The sequence below is a fragment of the Elephantulus edwardii genome, unplaced genomic scaffold, assembly GCF_000299155.1.
Source record: "Elephantulus edwardii isolate Elephantulus edwardi_28Jun2011 unplaced genomic scaffold, EleEdw1.0 scaffold00090, whole genome shotgun sequence".
Classification (NCBI taxonomy): Eukaryota; Metazoa; Chordata; class Mammalia; order Macroscelidea; family Macroscelididae; genus Elephantulus; species Elephantulus edwardii.
The window spans coordinates 2,420,947-2,440,796 of record NW_006399840.1 but is presented as its reverse complement, the minus strand read 5'-3'; the positions used below and the strand labels follow the sequence as shown (position 1 = coordinate 2,440,796).

Here is a 19,850-nt window from a genome sequence, read left to right as displayed (position 1 = left end):
AAACAAAGAAAAGAGGAGATAAATAATAAACACAGCAGTTAAATAGATGAGGGAAAGAATTGCCTAAAAGAAATATATGATTAGGTATGATTTACATGACAATAGTCCAGAATAAGAAGCTCATAGCAAAGTAGACAAGGGGGTAGGAGGTGAGGAAATTGTGCAACACTGAAAGAATCTTTTTAAAGAGAAAAGTGAACTGGGGTGGGGGGGAGAAGAGGAGGGAGGAAAATGTGCAACAATGAATGAATGGAAATCCAAGTTTTCTGTAAATGTGTGTTAAAATTTCAATAAAAAACAATTAAAATTAAGAAAATTAATAAACTGAGCTAGAAAAAAACAACACACCACTTTACAAGAACCTATTACCAGGTCTTTTCTCCTATGAAACTATTGGTGGGTTTGAATTGCCAGCTTTTCAAATTTAAAGCTAAGCGCTTAGCCACCACTAGTAACCTAATTCTCAACACTCAGTCTCCTAAGTGTCTCTGATACCACACAATTCAAGCCTACCACTTGCTTAGAGTCTTGTTATGGTTCTAGAATGCCCCTTCTGTTTGGTCCATGACTTACTGAAGGTGACATAAAAAAGTATTTTCTAAAGAAAAACTGAAACTTACAAACTTTCAATGTACCAACCAACACAACACAGAATAGGGAAACATTTTCAACATTCTAATAGTACTTGTACACAAATCTACAAAATATTCAGTCCAGGCATGCATTTGACAAATTAACTTTTATTCACAGCTTTATAATGCCATGATAAAAATGTATCCACACCATAATCTTTTATGTCCTAAATTTACATCAATTACTGTCTTTTTCTAAATTTCCTTGACCTTGAGTCTAAAATTGATACAATAAAATATAACAAAAGGAAAAAGGTCTTTTCCAAGGAATTCTCCTTTCATACTAATTCATAAATCATTCAAAATCATCTACAATTGGGCAAGGGGGAAGAGATCTGTCTCCTTCAGTTAAGACTTTACATCAAAAAAAGGGTTTTACCTCAAATCTAGTCCTCAAATGTTCTTGGAGCATTTTAATAATGAAGAAAAGTGTGTTTGCTCATTTCTGTCCATTTTTTAAAAAGACATTAATATTAATGACTGAGAAAGTCAGACTTTTTATATTTACCACATTAAGAATCTCCCAAGTTTAATTCCTCAGAGCTTAAACTGTCAGAGAAACCACAGATGGAGGAAGTCACGACTTAAATTACACAAAAGGGGGAAACAATAATTAATAAAAATACAAAACTCAAAAAAGCTTGCTTTATTTACACCTAGACAGATAAAGGATACAAGTAATACCATTGCACAGAATTTAAGAGCTAACAGAGCCTTAGAAATCCTCTCATTGTGTTAGCTGAAATTGAATTCCAAAGATTTGGCTGAAGAAGAGAAATAATGACTTCACATTATTCAAGCTCTAGAGGATACTTATGTTGTTACTTAAGTTATAAGTTATGTTATACTTAAGATATAAGTTTTGTTAAACTTAAGTTACACACAAGTTATACTTAAGTTTTAATCAAGCATGTCTATGTCTATTTTTTATTGCCATTTTAACACACATTTACAGAAAACTTGGATTTCCATTCATTAATTGTTGTACATTTTCCTCCCTCTCCCTCTCCCCCAGCTCACTTTTCTCTTTATAATCAAGCATAATAGAGCAAAACACAAAATGAAAAATAAAACCAAAAGCTTAGCATACAAGGAAACCATCTTGCCTATTCCTCTCTAGCTTTTTCACCTAGAAACTGATAAAATCTAATTTAGTGGCAACCCCTTTTCACCCTTTCTAATATAATTTCTAATTATTATTCTACATGGTTCTTATGGCTCTTTAATTTGTGTCTCCTCAATTAGCTACATTGTTCAAGTCATCAATTATGCTACCAGGTCTGTAAGAGCACAGACTATGTCATCACCTTTTGTATAATTAGAAAGTATATCTAGTTTGTTACAGTATACATTCAGAGTCCTCCTCAATGTTTACTGAATTCAAAGTCCTAATTGACGTTTACTGCATTGTTACATACAATAATCATGCAGTTGTTATGAGTTAGAGTGGACTTGACAGCTGACAATGACAAATATAACAAATACATTACCTATATCAGGTAAATAAGAATATAATGCTTTCAACTTAGAAACAAAAACCATAAAGTGTATCACTGATAATTTCTTTTCTAGTTAAAATAAGAGACCTTAAGCAAACTGATAATAATAGGCAAGAACACTAGAAAGTGTAGGCAATATAACTTCTTATCCACTAAACATTTACCTTTATTTTCCTTTTTGTATTTTAGTCTATTATGCTCTATCAGTCACAGTTTGCTTGATTATTTTATCTCTAACTGAAGCTAAAAGCAAAAAGCCCTCTAGATGTTTTCAGCTAGCTTCATGAATTATTTCTCTTTGTTACTCAACTTTTAGCCTCAAATATATAATTAAAATGAGGAAAGGCATGTGTCAGAGTTGTATCCTTTCTCCATATCTATTCAATCTGCAGCATCAACAAATTATTTGAAATCTAGGCCATATGAAAAAGAAGATGGCACAAGGATTGGAAAAGACACATCAACAACATACATTATGTAGGCGAAGCAACCTTGCTTGCTAAAAGTGAAGAGAATTTGAAACATTTGCAGAAGATCAAAAGACCACAGCCTTCAACACGGCTTGCATCTCAACATGAAGAACAAAAATCCTTGCCTAGACCAATGGGAAACACCATGATAGAGGGGAGAAAAGATTAAAGTTGTCAATGATGTCATTTTACTTGGCTCCACAATAAATACCCAGGAAAACAGCAATCAAGAAATTAAAAAAAAAAAAAAACCCAAAACAAAGTTGCATTAGGACAATCTGCTGTCAAGGATGTCTCCAAAGTGCTAAAGAGCAACAAGGTCAGTTTAAAGACCAAGGGATGCTTGATCCAAGTCATGGTATTTTCAGTTCCTTCGCATCTGAAGAATGCATAGGAATGTAGAACACTGAGGGTGCTCTAATGGCCTAGTGCTAAGAAGTTGTGCTGCATCCACCAGCTGCTCTATGGGAGAAAGATGAGCAATCCCCTCCAGTGTGATTAACTGCCTCTGAAAACCCACCAGAGGGTCAGCTATAGGTTGGTTATAACTCGAAGTACACATTAACAAACGCATTTGAAAACAAGGCATGAAGAAGGATAAGAGGATTGGATGTCGTTGAATCACAATGATGGAGAAAAATACTGAGCAACTCGTGGAATGACTAAAGAACAAACAAATCTGTCTTGGAAAAAGTACAACTTGGGTGCTCCTTAGAGATAATAATGATAAAACTTTATCTCAGATACCTTTGGCTGTTATGAATGGCCAGTGTTTGGGAAAAGACATCATGCTGGAAAAGGGAAGGATCAGAGAAAGAGAGGAAAGCCCTCAACAAGATGGACTTGATATAATCATAGAAGCAATGGGCTGAAGTATATCAGAGATGGTAAGAATGGCATGTAGAGGTGGAACTGATCCATAGCCTGACCTTCTGGTGGGTTTTCAGAGGCAGTTAATCACATGGGAGGAGACTGCCCATCCTTCTCCCAAGGAGCAGCTGGTGGTCTCCAACTGCTACCTTTGGGATTGCAGTGCAGCTTCTTGCCACTAGGCCACCAGAACTCCCTTTCACCTCCGTAAGATAAAATTATTAAATTGCATCAGAAACAAAAATCCTTTTGATATAGGGGAGGAAATAACAGAAAAATTTCTTACAGAACTTTACCAAATCCAGAGAAGTATCACTTTCTCTTACACATATTCTCTCACACAGACACACATAAACATAAACCAACAATAAATGACAATGTTTCTAATAATTTAAGTTTTTTACTTGCCTTTTAGATAAAACCAGGGGCATGCCCCTATAAATATCCCTGCTCTAACTATACCTGCATAGTTCTAGGTGATTCATTGATCTATGCTTACAAGATTTGGGCTTACAATAAAAGAAATTTGTTCAATCATTTTTACCATAAAATCAGTAAAACTGTATAGGAAAAGCACAAAAATCACAATTTAACTTTAAAAAGATTTAAACAAAGACAGATGACATATGTGACAGTCTCAATAAATGATGTTCTGTAGACGGGATCCGGTGGCTTAATGTAAAGAGTCAAGCCGCCAACCCAAGGGTACATGATTTTGACCCACCAGCTGCTCAGCAGAAGAAAGATGGGAAATCTCCTCCCATGCAATTTAATGTCTCTGAAAACTGTCTGGAGGGTCACCTATGGATCAGTTTCAACTTGACGGTGGTTGTTGTTGTTATGTGCCGACTCACAGCAACCCTATGTACAACAGCTCTGAGTCCTGCTCTATCCTGAGCCAACCTCATCGCCTCTGACACACCTTCCCCATTTCCCCAGTTACTGAGTCAATACAACAATAACACAGAGAGTTTATAGACTAACAAAGGGCCAAGAAAGAAAAGAAGCACCTCCCATTTTATTCTACCATCAGTGGTGTACCTGAATCTTTTCTTTCTACCACATATTTTAAGAGAATTGTTAATAATATTTCAAAGACCAAAATTCTCAAACATTTTAATTAAATGTAAAACTGAAAGACAAGGATAAAAAGTGACTTAAAAATTGCAAAATAAGTAAAAACATACCTGTGATATATCATCAAGTTGAGATTTTCCATGAAGCCTTGAGATGCTTTCTGCTCGCATAAGATATTCCGCTGTTCTTCTCTTCACAGCCTCGCGGCGGGTAGGACTTGATTCGCCTACAGGGTAAAAACATTTATTGTGTGGGGAATCAGTAAATGTCTTTTATTCAACTTGAAGACTGACATTCTTTACCCAATTCACTGCTTGCCCATAATTAACTCACAGCTTGCTCATATTTGCACTAGACATCAAAGCTGTCATCATGAAGGTATGTCAAACATAACAAGAGGCATCATGAAGTCTACATATTAGTCATGAATTTCATATCTCGAAATTCTGGCACTTTATTTAAATACACATTGAAATGTGATATATTTAATTTCTAAAACCAAACACATTTCCATCAAGCGGCTTTTGACTCCTAGCTACCCTCCACTGGGTTTCTCAAGCTTATTACCTTTACAAGAGGAAACAGTCCATCTTTCTGCCATATCCTTTTTTGCCAAACCCTTTGACTTTTCAATTAGCAGCCTGACACATTGTTCTACTCGCCACAATGGTCCTCGAGATTTTATACAAGGAGTCACGTATGAGAAATATGGTATCACAAGTTCTGACTAGAAGACAACAGGCTAGCCCTAGTTCATACTCTGGTGGAGCTTTGGTGGCCTGGTGGGATAAGGAGTAGTTCTGTCAGCCCAAAGGAAGGAAGTTTGTATCCACAAGCTGCTCTGCAAGACTAAGCAATCTACAGAGCAATTTACAACTTCTGGAAACCTACTGGAGAGTCAGCTATGTGTTGGTACAGATTCACCACAAATGAGAAAGAGAAGATTCATACAGGATGAGGCTGTGCTTATTAACCTTTCAAATCAACATGTAAGATAGAATCAACTGCAACAGATAAGTAAAAAGAACTGTGACATGGGTGTGCTATGTCATGGACTATGTAAAAATACCATAACATGGAATGCAACTATAGAAAAGAAAGAGTATTACTTAAGAACTATGAATTAATTCTAACAGATTTATGTAAGCTTTGGGAATTTTTTTTCCATGACTGAGATTCATGTACTATATAATTAGAAGAAAATGAACAAGGCATTAACCCTATCTGGTTCTTAGTTTCTCCATTTACTAAACAAAGTTGAATTCAAAGTGACTTCCAGAGAACTCCTCCAGGCCCTGGGAAAGACAAAATTAAGCCCATGCGGTAATAAGCCCTCCTCTCTCCAGAAAGGAATGATATTGACCTTTCAGCCTCTGGTTGCTTAGTGGTAAAGGAATAATGCTGCCAATTCAAAGGCATATGGTTCAAATTCACCAGCTGCTCTAAGGAAGATCAGCAATCTCCTCTTGTGTGATTTACTGCCTCTGGAAACCCACTTCAGTGTTAGCTATGGTTTGGTTCTTCTGGTTCTATAATACATACATAATAACAACAACAACATATATATATCATAAAATTTATTTGAAAAAGAGTTCCATGGCTAAAATCATATTTTCCAAACTACTCAACAGTTCTTCTAATTTAAACTTCATCATTTGCTAAACCAAAGAATCCTGAAATTTCAAAGAAAAATTGCAACAAAGTGGAGACTATAATATTGACTTTACTTTCACATTACTATTTTCAATCTCTTTGCCTTAACTCTAAAACGCAAAGTTGTTTGTTGTTGTTGTTGTTGTTGTTGTTGTTGTTGTTTGTTGTTTTTGTAGTTGTTATGTGCTGTCAAATCATCTGCAATTCACAGTGACTCTATGTACAACAGCTCTGAAGCTTGCCCTGTCCTGAGCAGGTCTCACTGACGCCAACACACCTTACCTTCATTACCCAAGTTACTATGTCAGTCTATCTCATCCGGGGTCTTTCTCTCCTGCATTGCCCTGCCCCCTTCTGAATATGATGTCCTTCCCCAAGAAACAGTTCTTCCTGGTTATGTGCCAAAAGTATGTAAGATGGAGCTTCAAAATCCTTGACTCTATGGAGCACCTTGGTTTCACCCTCTCCAAGACAGCTCTATTATTTTTCTTGGCAGTCGATGGTATGTCCAATATTCTTCTCCAGCACCACAATTCAAATGTATCATATCTTCTGTCATCTTTGGTCACTGACCAGCTCTCTGATGCACAGCCAGTAACTGTGAGGACCATGGCCTGGATCAGGCACATCCAAGTCTCTAGACTGACATCATTGTTTCTCCGTACTCTGTAGAGGTTCCCAGACTGTAGTTTTTCCCAGTACAATTTATCTTTTGATTTCCTGACTGCTGGTGCCAAGAGTGTTGACTGTAGATCTGACTAAGCTGAAATTATTAACAAACTTAAACTCTTCTCCATCACGGTGCTGCCAATTAGCCCAGTGGTGAAATACTTTGTTTCCTTGATGTTCAAGCTTCCATACTGAAGACTACAGTCCCTGACTTTCTGCAGCAAGCACCTCAGGTCCTCCTCAATTTAAACAACCAAAGTTGTATCATCTGCAAATCACATGTTGTTGATAAGTCTTCCTTCAATCCTGATTCCACATTCCTCCTCACAAAGCCCAGCCTTCTGAATGATCTGTTCTGCATATAGACTGAAAAAGTATGGAGAAACGATGCATCCCTGATGCACTCCTTTCCTGATTTTTAACCATGTAGGGTTTCCTTGCTGTGTTCTGAGGAGTGCTTCCTGATCCATGTACAGGTTTCGCATGAGCACAATGAAGTGTTCTGGGATTGCCATTTTCCTCAAGGTTGTGATCTACACAGTCAGATGAATTTGCATAGTCAAAGAAACACAGAGAGTCATTTCTCTGGTACTCTTTTTGTTTGGCCAAGATCCATCTAACTTTACCAATGGTATCTTTAGTGCCATGGCCTCTTCCCACAACCCCACCCCATTATTATTTTAGTTTATGTACAAAATTCAAATACATTGCTTTCCAGACCACTATGGCCTCTTCTAAATGCAGCGTTATTTCTGGTAATTCTATGTCAATGTACGGTTCCAGTCATTTTTGGATAATCTTTAGCAGGATTTTACTTGTGTGTGATATTAATGATAGTGTTCTATAATTTCAAAACTGTCAGGTCACCTATTTTTGGAATAGGAATAAATATGGATCTCAGGTGACCAGGTGGTTGTCTTTCAGATTTTTTGGCACAACCCAGTGAGCATGTCCAGGACAGCATCTGTTTGTTGAAATATGTCAATATATTCCTGGGGCTTTGTTCTTTGCCAATTTATTCAGAGCAGTCTGAATTTCCTCCTTCATCACCATTGCCTCTTGATCATATGTTGTTTCTTGAAATTCTTCTGTGTCAGTGAATTATTTTTGGTACAGTGACTCTGTATATGCCCTTAATAAATGTATAATCAACTAATATTTTTCAAATTTCAATTAAAATATCAGTATGCTTTTGCCTTTAAAATTTAAAACACTAATATTGGGATATTTTAATAAGAAGAAAAATTGGCATAATTTCTTGTGAATCATTTTTGCAAGTTTAACATTAACATAACACAAAAATAACAAGTATTTCTTATTTTTACACTCTACTAATCAAAGACCAGATGAGTTGTGGGAGGATATCAATAATATTATCCAAGAAGATTGCAAAAGACCATTATAAAGACAGAGGAGGAAGAAAAGACCAAGATGGATTTCAGAACAGATTCTGAATATTGAACTAGAGTGCCAAGAAGCCAAAGCAAAGGAAGAAATCAAGAAGTAAAGGAGCTGAACAGAAGACTTCAAAGAGCAGCACGGGGAAACAATGCAAAGTGTTATAATGAAACATGCAAAGAGCTGGAGTTGGAAAATCAAATGGCTGAACTCGCTCAGCATTTCTCAAGCTGAAGGAACTGAAGAACAAATTCAAACCTTGAGGATGCTTAAGGATGCTGTGTGTAGAATATTAAATGATTGAGGAAAAATTAAAAGAAGATGGAAGGATTATATAGAGTCATTGTACCAAAAAGAATTGGCTTACACAGAAGAATTTCATGAAACAACGTATGATCTGAGCCTGCTGCTCTAAAGGAACTGGCAAACAACAAGGCTCCAAGAATTGACGGCATACAGACTGACAAATTTCAACAAACAGGCATTGCCCTGGACACACTCACCAAGTTATGCCAAAAAATCCATAAGACAACTACCTAGCCAATTCCCAGGAAGAGATCCATATTTATTCTCATTCCCAGCATAGGTGACCCGACAGAGGGTGGAAATGATGGAACGATATCAATATAACATGCAAGAAAGATTCTGTCGAAAATTATCCAAAAATGACTAGAACAGCACATCAACAGAGAACTGCCAGATGTACAGATGGGGTTTAGAAAGGTCATGGTACTAGGAATATTTTAGCTAATGTTAGATGAAACTTGGCTGAAAGCAGAGAATGCCAGAGAAATGTCTATCTGTACTTCAATGACTATGCAAAGGCATTTGACTGTGTGGACCACAACAAACTATGGCTAACTCTGAGAAGAATGGTAACCCCAGAACAATTGCTCATGCTTATGTGTAACAGGACACAGTCATCAGAACATAGCAAGAACACTGCATAGTTCAAAAACAGGAAAGGTGTATACCAGTGATACAGCCTATCTCCATAACTTTTCAACCTATATGCAGAATAGACCATTGAGGAGACTGGGCACTATGAGGAGAAATGTGACATCAGGATTGGAGGAAGACTCATCAACAATCTGTATTATGCAAATGACACAAGCTTGTTTGCTGAAAGTGAGGACCTGAGGCATCTGCTGCAGGATGAGGTGCACTTTGGTCTTCAAACTGACATATCTGCTGTTCAGTACTTTGGAGGGGTTCCTGACAGCAGACTTGACAATGCAATATGAAAAAATCCTATAAGACAGACTAAAACTATTTCATCAAGTTTCCATAGCTATAATTTTACAGGTCCAGACTGTCACATCTTTCTTCCAGAGAGTAGATGGTGTGAGCTCCAATAGCTGATTTTTGGATTTCAACTAGGTGTTTAATCACAACATCATCAGGGCAAACTAGGTAGACAATAATTTCCAAAGTTGTTGTCATGTGCCATCGAGTCGCCTGTGACTCATAGCAATCATATGTACAACAACTCTGAAGCTTCCCCTGTACTGAGCCAGGCTCAAGGATTTCTACACACCTACTTTGTGTAGAATTGTAATTGTCCTAATTAGTGTATCAATTAATCTCATCCATAGTCATCTTCTCTTGCACTGTCCCTCAACCCTCCGAGCATGAGGTCTTTCTCCAAGGATCCACCTTCCTCCTGGCCATGTGCCAAACATATGTGAGACAGAGCATCAAAATCCTAGCTTCCAAGGAGCAGTCCAGTTTAACCCTCTCAAGGACGAACCTGTTTGTTCTCCTAGCAGTCCATGGTATGTTCAAGATTCTTCTCCAGAACCACACTCAAAGCCATCAATTCTTCTTCTGTCATCTTTTGTCACTGTCCAGCTCTGTGATGCATAGCAAGTAATTGTGAAGACCATGGTCTGGATCAGGTGCACCTTAGTCTTCAGACTGACATCATTGCTTCTCAGTACTCTGGAGAGGTCCTGACAGCAGATTTTCCCCAATGAAATTCGTCTTTTGATTTCCTGACTGCAGGATACATAATTTAATGTAAAACTTTAACAAACTTTCTAGTCTTACCAGTTCAGCCACAAAACACTCAAGGTTCTTCTGCCTCTAGGATGCCTAAGACAAAATATCAACCCATGCACGTCAAAGAAAAAAATAAGGACAGAAAATAAAAGAGGGGGGGAAACAACAGAAGAAATGAAGTTAAAAGAGGACACATAAAGATTTAGGAGGAAAACAAACACATAAATGAAGAAAATCAAAGTGGCAGTGCTGAGAGTGCAACGTCATTAAAACAGAAGAAACCATTATTGAACCAAATCCACCTTCTGATAGGTTTGTTATTTTTTTCAGTCTCACACAGCAGCATGCAGAACAGAGAATGAAGAGATTTACCACCTCTGTGATGCACAGTGAGGATGGATCAGCAAAGAGTTTTGTTATTTTCAGTGGAATATACATTCAGCAGCTACTAATTATAAAGACTTTGCATTTTATTTAAATCTGGGATTTCTTGAACTTTTTTTTTAATAAAATTGGCGGGGTAGCATAGTGTGTAATGAATGAATCAGGCTGCTTACTAACCAAAAAAGCCAGCAGTTTGAATCTGCCAACTACTCCTTGGAAAAAGATGGGCAGGCAGTCTCCTCCCATTAAGAGTTATGGACTCTTTCCACACAAAGCTGAACATACGACCCATTCATTCCATTGCTTGGAATCTAGCCTGAGAAAATGAGAACTGAGGCACAAACAGAGACTTGTACACCAACGTTCACAACAGCATTATTCACCATCACAAGAACATGGAAACAGCCTAAATAACCAACCACAATTGAGTTGTGGTTGTTGTTATGTGCCGTCGAGCCACTTGCGACTCATAGCAGTTGTATGTACAACAGCCCTAAACCCCGCTCTATCCTGTGCCAATCGCACTGCTTCTGACACAGCCATCCTGATTACCCCAGTCATTGAATCAATCCATTTCATAGAGGGTCTTCCCCTCCTGCGCTGTCCCTCCACCCTCCCAAGTATGATGTCCCTCTCCAAGGACCTCTCCCTCCTTGCAACATGTCCAAAGTATGTCAGATGAAGCCTCAGAATCCTTGCCTCCAAGGAGCAGCCTGGTCTAACCCTCTCCAGGATGAATCTGTTTGTTTTCTTGGCAGTCCATGGTACATTCAGTACTCTTCTCCAGCACCACAGCTCAAAGGCATCAATTCTCCTTCTATTCTCCTTAGTCATTGTCCAACTCTCTGATGCATAACAAGTGACTGCAAGGACCATACCCTGTATCAGATGCACCTTAGTCTCCAATGTGACACCATTGCTCTTCAGTACCCTGGAGAGGTCCGTAACAGCAGACTTTCCCATCGCAATGCATTTTTTTATTTCCTGGCTACTGGTGCGAAGAATGTTGACCGTGGAGCCAAGCAGACTAAAGTTGTTAACAATCTCAATCTCTTCACCATCCATCCTGATACTGCCAATTAGTCCAGTGGTGAGAATCTTTGTCTTCTTGACATTGAGCCTCCGTCCATACTGAAGGCTGCAGTCCTTGACGCTCTGCAGCAAGCATTTCAGGTCCTCCTCAGTTTCAGCAAGCAGGGTTGTGTCATCTGCATATCACAGATTGTTAATAGATCTTCCACCAATCCTGACACCACACTTCTCCTCTGAGAGCCCAACCTCTCGGATAATCTGCTCTGCATACAGGTTGAAAAGGTATGGAGATAGGACACAACCCTGGCATACAGCTTTCCCAATTTTGAACCATGCAGTGTTACCCTGCTCTGTTCTGACTACTGCCTCTTGGTCCAAGTATAGGTTTTGTATTAGCACAATTAAATGTTCTGGGATTCCCATTCTTCTCAGAGTCAGCCACAGTTTGTTATTATCCACACAGTCAAACGCCTTTGCATAATCAATGAAACACAGATAGACATTCCTCTGATACTTTCTGCTTTCAGCTAAGATCCATCTAACATCAGCTATAATATCCCTAGTACCACGACCCCTTCTAAACCCAGCCTGGACTTCTGGCAGTTCCCTGCTGATGTGCTGTTCCAGTCATTTTTGGATAATCTTCAGTAGAATCTTGCTTGCGTGATTGAGATTGCAATTGGTTGAGATAGTTTGTCAAAAAACTACTCATCTACCAACTGTTCTTTTCAAAATAACACTCTCTGAGAAGTTTCTTAGTAATATTAACGCTAGTAAAAAACAGTAACAATAAAAAGTTTTCCTTGTGTTCTAAAATGAAATGGCTTCTGAAACCTTAATATCAAAAGAGTAAAAAACGCTAATATAGGGTGGGGAAAGGGAAGGGGTGGGGGAACTCCATAAAAACAAAACTAAAGAGTTAAAATGTTGCCTTGCAAAGGGGAACAAGTGAAAACAAAAGATTAAATACTATATAAGAGTTTCACATGTCCCAGATAATTAAATATGAAAAGTCTGCAGCTCCTCCCCAGAGTTTGCGCATTCTTTCACTGGTTAAGAGAGACATTTTAAGTAGAAAATCCATTTAAAATATCTAGAACCCCAAAAGTGTTATCCTGATATAACATTGATTTGTATGATCATTTTCTTATGATGGGATATAAAGTGGTTAACATAATTAGAGACTCTGAGAAGTTTACTATCAATGCTAGAGGTGTGAGACTTTTAATTTTTTAATGCATGATACACTGAAATGTTAAGAATTACATTTATTTTGTTTTTGTTGTTGTTACATGCCGTCCTGTCACTTGCAACTCATAGCAATGCTATACACAGCAGCTCTGAATCAAGCTCTATCTTGAGCCAATTTCAATGTCTCCAAAACACCGACCCCCATTACCCCAGTCATTGAATCAATCAATCTCATCCAGGGTCTTCATCTCCTGAGCCGTCCCTCCCCATTTCCAAGCATGATGTTCTTCTCCAAGAACTGGTCCCTCCATCTGTGATGGTGCTGTCAAATGTTCCAGTGGAGAGAATCTTTGTTTTCTTGATGTTGAGCTTTAATCCATAATGAAGGCTACAGTCCTTGATCTTCTGCAGCAAACACCTCAGGTCTGCCTAAGTTTCAGCAAGTGAGGTTGTGTCAACTGCATATCACAGGTTGTTGATGAGTCTTCCTACAATGTGCTGTCACATTCCTCCTCATAAGGTCCAGCCTCTGTCTGCCAAAAGCTGAACAGATTCCATCCTACCTTTCTTCAGACTGCTGTAATGATACGTATATCCTACAGATTTGTGCAATGCAAAGAACACATACTCAAAGCAATAGCACATTTAAAGCAATTTCAGGATAACCAAAAAACTCTCTCCAGCTTTCTTAAAGTAAGCTACCAAAGAGAAAAAGTTCTTCATACTTTTCCTGTCCCATCCCACCCCATGGATCCTGCATAAAAATATTTTTAAAAGATTAATAAATTAATGGATTATGTCATAACAAGATGTGTATGCCTAGAAACTCCTCAATTAACCTCTTTTTCTAATTATTTTTTTATTCTATAACTATTTAATCTGCATTCAGTGTAAATTATTTAAGAAGCTGAACCATAAGAAGAAGAATGTGGCATCAGGAGGAGAAAGATTCGTCAAAAACTGTGTGATGCAGATGACACAGTCTTGCTTGTTGAAAGTGAAGAGGACTTGAAATACTTGCGATAGAAGTCAAAGATTATATCCTTCAATATAGGTGGCATCTCAGCATCATAAAAACCCCAAATCCTCATCACTAGAAAAGTAGGTAACATAAAGAAGATTTCATTTCACTTAGATACACAATCAGCATGCATGGGATAGGCAGTCAAGAAATCAAGATGTGTTATATTGAAAAACCTGCTCCAAGGACCTCTCCAAAGTGCTAAAGCCAACAGTGTCGGTTTAAAGACTAAGGTGAACTGATCCAAGCCATGATCTTTTCTATGCATTGAAGGAATGTTGGACAATGAATAAAGGATGACAGAAGAACTGATGCCTTTGAATTGTGGTGCTGAAGAAGAGTACTGAATATCCCATGGACTGCAAAAAGAACAAATGGGTCTGTCTTGGAAAAAGTGCAACCAAGGTGCTTCTTAGAGGCAAGGGGTTTTTGAGTTTTGATGGAAGAATTAGACCACAGGGTCACTATGAGTTCGAAATGAGTCTGTGGCAGCAAATATGGGAAAATGGATAATGCTTCTGGGCAAATTATACAACACTCAGTTTCATTAGTAAGATTCAAAGTTCTATACTATATAAAATTAGGTAACTCAAGTAATTGCAAGCTAATGTTTAATTCTTCCTCAAAGCATTTAACCTTTTAGTACTAAAATAGCAGTAGTGTTCCATTTCAATTTTACTGGTCTCCTTTCAAGCAGCTCTGGTGGCATAGTACATTACTAGCTGTCCTGCTAACCAAAAGGTCAAAGGCTCAAATTCACTAGCTGCTCTGCGGGAGAAAGATTCCTCTTCAGTCTCCTGGAGGGAGACTGTGGTGGCCTAGTGATAAAAAGTTGTGCTGTAATCCCAAAGGCACAAAGTTAAAATCCACCAGTTGCTCCATGGCAGAAGAATGGGCAATCTCCTCCCTTGAAATGTGTTGCTGTTGTTGTTGTTATATGCCACTGAGTAGCCTGTAATCATAGAATCCTATGCACAGTAGCTCTGAATATTGCCCTATCCTGAGCCAATCTCAGTGTCTCTGATATACCTGCCCCTATTACTCCTGTCACTGGGTCAATCTATCATATCTGGGGTCTTCTCCTTGGCTGTCCTCCCACTCATGATGTCCTTCTCCAAGGACTGGTCCCTCCTGGCCACATGCCCAAAGTATGTGAGATGGAGCTTCAAAACTGTTGCCTCCAGGAAGCAACTTGGTTTCATGCTCTCCAGGACAGACCTATTTGTCTTCTTGGAGGTCCATGTATGTTCAATACTCTTTTCCAGCACCACAATTCAAAAGTATCAATACTTTTTCTGTCATCCTCAGTCATTGTCCAGCTTTCTGATGCATAGCAAGTAACTGCAAAGACCTTGGCGTAGATCAGGCAAACCTTAGTCTTTAGGCTGACACCTTTGATCTTCAGCACTCTGGAGAAGTCCTTGACAGCAGACTTTCCTAATCCAATTCATCTTTTGATTCCCTGGCTGTTGGTACCAAGAGTGCTGACTGTAGACTCAAGTGAGCTGAAATTATTAACAACCTCAACTGCCTCAGAAAATTCTGGAGGGTCAGAAAAACCTGACTTGGTTCTGACTAGAAAGCACACACCTCCCACAAAGACTTATAGTCGCAAAACCCCTCTATGAGTTGGAAACAATTCCCCAAGTTAGTTGGTTTCATTTAATTTATTTGACAGTATTAATGGATATCTCTCTTCTTACATGAGTCAAGGTTTATTCAGTGATCATCAGGATTAAGCCAACCCTCTCATTTGAATGTTTTTAAGCTATGCTAAAAGATATGAAAAATGTGATACTGATGACAGAGACCATCTAATAAATAAAAAAACAGAAACAACACCCTGTGAGAATCCTCATCTATCTCTGGTTTTGCTATGAGCAGCTGCAACTCACAGACACACATGAATGAAAATATTTAGATGAGAAACCACCCATTTAGTTTATTTTCCATATGACTTTCCTGTAATTATTTTGTAAACTGTTCACACAACAATACATAAAAACATCTGCAAAAACAGGTAATTAATGTGTCAAGTCAAACTAATGCGTTTTTTATGGTGTCCATGCTTCGTCAACTGTAATTATAACTCTTTTTTTAAGCAAATGATGATGTGTTTGTTGTAATGTGGAAGTGGTTATTTTAGATGCTCTGTTTACTGTTCATACAATCTGAATATAAAACTCCATGGCTACTTTACCCCACACCAATGCTTTACCTAGCTTTTCACAGAAGCAGAAAAGTGGCTCTCCTTTCCAAGCTATAATTTCCAGTAAACACTTTTGTCATTAAAACATGAGACAATCAGTATAAAAGTTGACACCAAAATAGCCAACAATTCAAGAAGCATATGCCAGCAAACTAACCATCTAGATTTAATGCTTCAACCACTCTGCTGGAGATAAAATGCTTTTGCCAGTGGACTTGCTGTATCTTAAGCCTCTATATATTAACAGAAATGTGAAAGCTTCATTGTACTACATCGTACAATCTCCATGCCAGTACATTCTCCATCCCAATTTAAATAAAACCATGAACAACATATTCATGTTCTCCATAAAACTAACATAGGAAGAACCAAATTCTTCCCAAAACAATGTTAGCTGTCCTGCTGGGGTGCTGACTACACGAATGATCATCACCATTATCATAATTATCTCTTTGACTACTACTACTATTTCTGTTGTTGGGTGTTACTGACTCAACTACAACTCGTTGCCACTATTAGTCGAAAGACTTGGCAGCACATAACAACAAAAACATCCCTATCTTTATATTAATACAATATTTCCTTGTCCTCAAGGTTCAAAATGTCATTACTGTTAGGAACTATCAAATAGACTATGACTCATAATGACCTTCAGAACAACACATTGAAGTTTTGCATTGTTCTGAGCCATCCTTACTACGTATGCCATGCTCAGGCCCATTATTACAGTCACTGCATCAATCCATCTCCTTGCGGGTCTTTCCTTGTTTCTCTCGACCTTTTCCAACATGATGTCTTTACTGGTTCTTCCTGATCACATGCTCAAAGTAAATGAGACAAAGTTTCAACATCATTGCCTCCAAAAATCACTTGGTTGGGATTTCTCCAAGACAGATTTGTTAATTATTTTTGCAGCCAATGGTATATGCAATACTCTGCTCGAACACCAAAATTCAAAGCCATCAATTCTTCATCAGTCTTCCTTACTCACTGTACACTTTCCAACTGAAAATACCATGGCTTGGCTCAGGTACACCTTAAGGTTTTTAACTGAAAGCCTTATTCTTTAGCACCTAAAAAGAGATCCTTGGTAGCAAAGCAACAAGAAGTGGATTTGGGATAACAACTGGAACTACAGGCAAATTACGTGCTACAACATCCCATTTAGTACATATGATAACACGTACCAAAAAGGTGTTGGGGATGGAAAAGGATGGTCATAAGTGCTTTCATCATAGCTAAGGTACATTATAAATTAAGGGCTGCCTGTAGTGTCAGCAAAGACTGTCACATTTAATCAAAGGTGACAACTGAAAAACAAAAGCCACAAATTTCTGAAAAGTGGAGATGGCAGACGGAAGGACTTCCTTCTCCCCAATATGAGCAGAGAGTCATTCTAACAAAATCCCAGCCACAGGCAATCAGAACATCCAAAGGCTCAGGGGAAACCTCAAGTATTAAAAATTGACTGGGAGAAACAGAATAGAGCAGATAGGAAGATAGTTGTAAGTGCTATAAACCTACCACGTGGAGTCCTGCCACCACGGGGAATTCCACCTGAATATATCAGAACATCCTAAAAGACAGAAGATTGTTTTCTTCCCATTCATTAAAACACTAATGGCTTAGTGATTCTTGATAGATGGCAAGGAGATTGAGATTGTTAACAGCTTCAGTTTCCTAGGCTCCATAATCAACACTCTTGGTACCAGCAGCCAAGAAATTAAAAGACGAACTGCCATTGGGAAAGTCTCCTGTCAGAGACCTCTCCAAAGTACTGAAAAACAACAATATCAGTCTGGAGACTAAAGTACACATGGTCTTTGAAATTACCTGCTATGCATCAGAAAGCTGGACAATGACTAGAGGTGATAGAAGGAGAATCGATGCCTTTGAACTGTAGTGATAGAGAAGAGTATTGAATATACTATGGACTGCTAGGAGAACAAACAAGTTTGTCCTGGAAAGGGTGAAGCCAGGCTGTTCCTTGGAGGAAAGGATTTTGAAGCTTCATCTGACATACTCTGGACATGCTGCAAGCTGGGATCAGTCCTTGGAAAGGCACGTCATGCGTGATGGAGGGATAGCGCAGGAGAGGAAGACAGTCATGGAGATGCATTGATTCAGTGACTGGGGTAATTGGGGTAGGTGTATTAGAGACATTAAGATTGGCACAGCATAGAACAGGGTATAGGGAAAACAACCACAACAAGTGATCCTTTATCTAGGCAGGGGAGGTGCTTGAAGACCAACTGATTGAGCAGGGATAAAAAAAAACCTTTCCATCTATGCACTGACTCAGTGAGCCAGTTCCATTTGGAACCAGGAGCAAGGTCACCAAGGGCAGAGCAAAGATATGAATGACTCACCCTTTAGGGAAAGTTCAGCACATGTGCAGAGTGGAAAAGGCCATATAGAAAAATCGTGTAGCCAGGAAACCACTTTACACCCACAAACACAAAGCACACTCATAGACAGTAGGGATGAAAGATACTGATGGAATAAACAAGCCAATATGCCCCATCTGACAAACTCCCAAATCCTCACCAGGCTGAGAAGACTCATCCTGTCAACCTCACCTCTTCACTAACATTTACCCAAAGATGCTACCTAATCTGCTAGCCTTAACAGCCACATCTTAAAGACACACCACTATCTTAATAGAACCCAAATTGTCAATCCATCATGTTGAGGGCCTGTCTCCCTCTCTTTCACAGATCCTCCCTCTACCTTTCTACAAGCATGATGTTCCACTCAAGGAATAGCCTCTCCTAACACATAGCCAAGGTATGTGAAATGAACCTTTTGTTATTTTTTTTCTTTATCAGAAGGAATTGGCTGATATAGGAGAATTTCATTAAATAACATATGAGCAACAGTCTATGGTAATGAAGGAGGAATTTCAAGTTGCTCTGAAGGAACTGGCAAAAAACAAGGCTCCAGGAGTTGATGGCATTCCAACTGATTTATTTCAACAAGCAGACAATGCCCTGGATGTGCTCACTAAGTTGTGGCAAGAAATCTGGAGGACAGGGAGCTGGCCAACTGACTGGAAAAGATCGATATTTGCTCCCATCCCAAAGAAAGGTGATACAACAGAGTGTGGAAATTATTGAAAAATATCACTATTATCACATGCAAGCAAGAGTCTGCTGAAAATTATTCAAAAACGTTTGGAGCAATATGTCAACAGAGAACTGGCAGATGTGCAGGCTGGACTTAGAAGAGGTCGTGGTACTAGGAATATTATAGCTAATGTTAGATAGATCTTGGCAGAAAGCAGAGAATACCAGAAGAATGTCTATCTGTGCTTCATTGACTATGCAAAGGCTTTTGACTGCGTGGATCACAACAAGCTGTGGCTGACTCTGAGAAGATTGGGAATCCCAGAACATTTGATTGTGCTAATGCGAAACATATACATGGACCAAGAGGCAGTTGTCAGAATAGAGCAAGGAGACACTCACTACATGGTTCAAAATCAAGAAGGGGGTCTCTCAGGGATGTATTCTGTCTCCATACCTTTTCAGTCTGTATGCAGAACAGATCATCCGAGACGCTGAACTGTATGAGGAGGAATGTGGCATCAAGACTGGTGGAAGAGTCATCAACAACCTGCGTTATGCAGATGACACAACCCTGCTTGCTGAAATTGAGGAGGACCTGAAGAGTTTGCTGCAGAAGGTCAAGGACTGCAGCCTTCAATATGGATTAAAGCTCAACATCAAGAAAACAAGGATTCTA

General features: G+C 38.8%; 1 protein-coding gene across 1 annotated transcript in view; it reads right to left on the bottom strand.

The window, feature by feature from the left end:
* LOC102855364 (ribosomal protein S6 kinase delta-1-like) overlaps nt 1-19,850 on the bottom strand; it is a 280,773-nt gene that overhangs the window by 117,505 nt on the left and 143,418 nt on the right. The window contains 1 exon segment of the mRNA XM_006890552.1: nt 4,659-4,774. Within this exon segment, the coding sequence (XP_006890614.1) occupies nt 4,659-4,774 (116 nt within the window).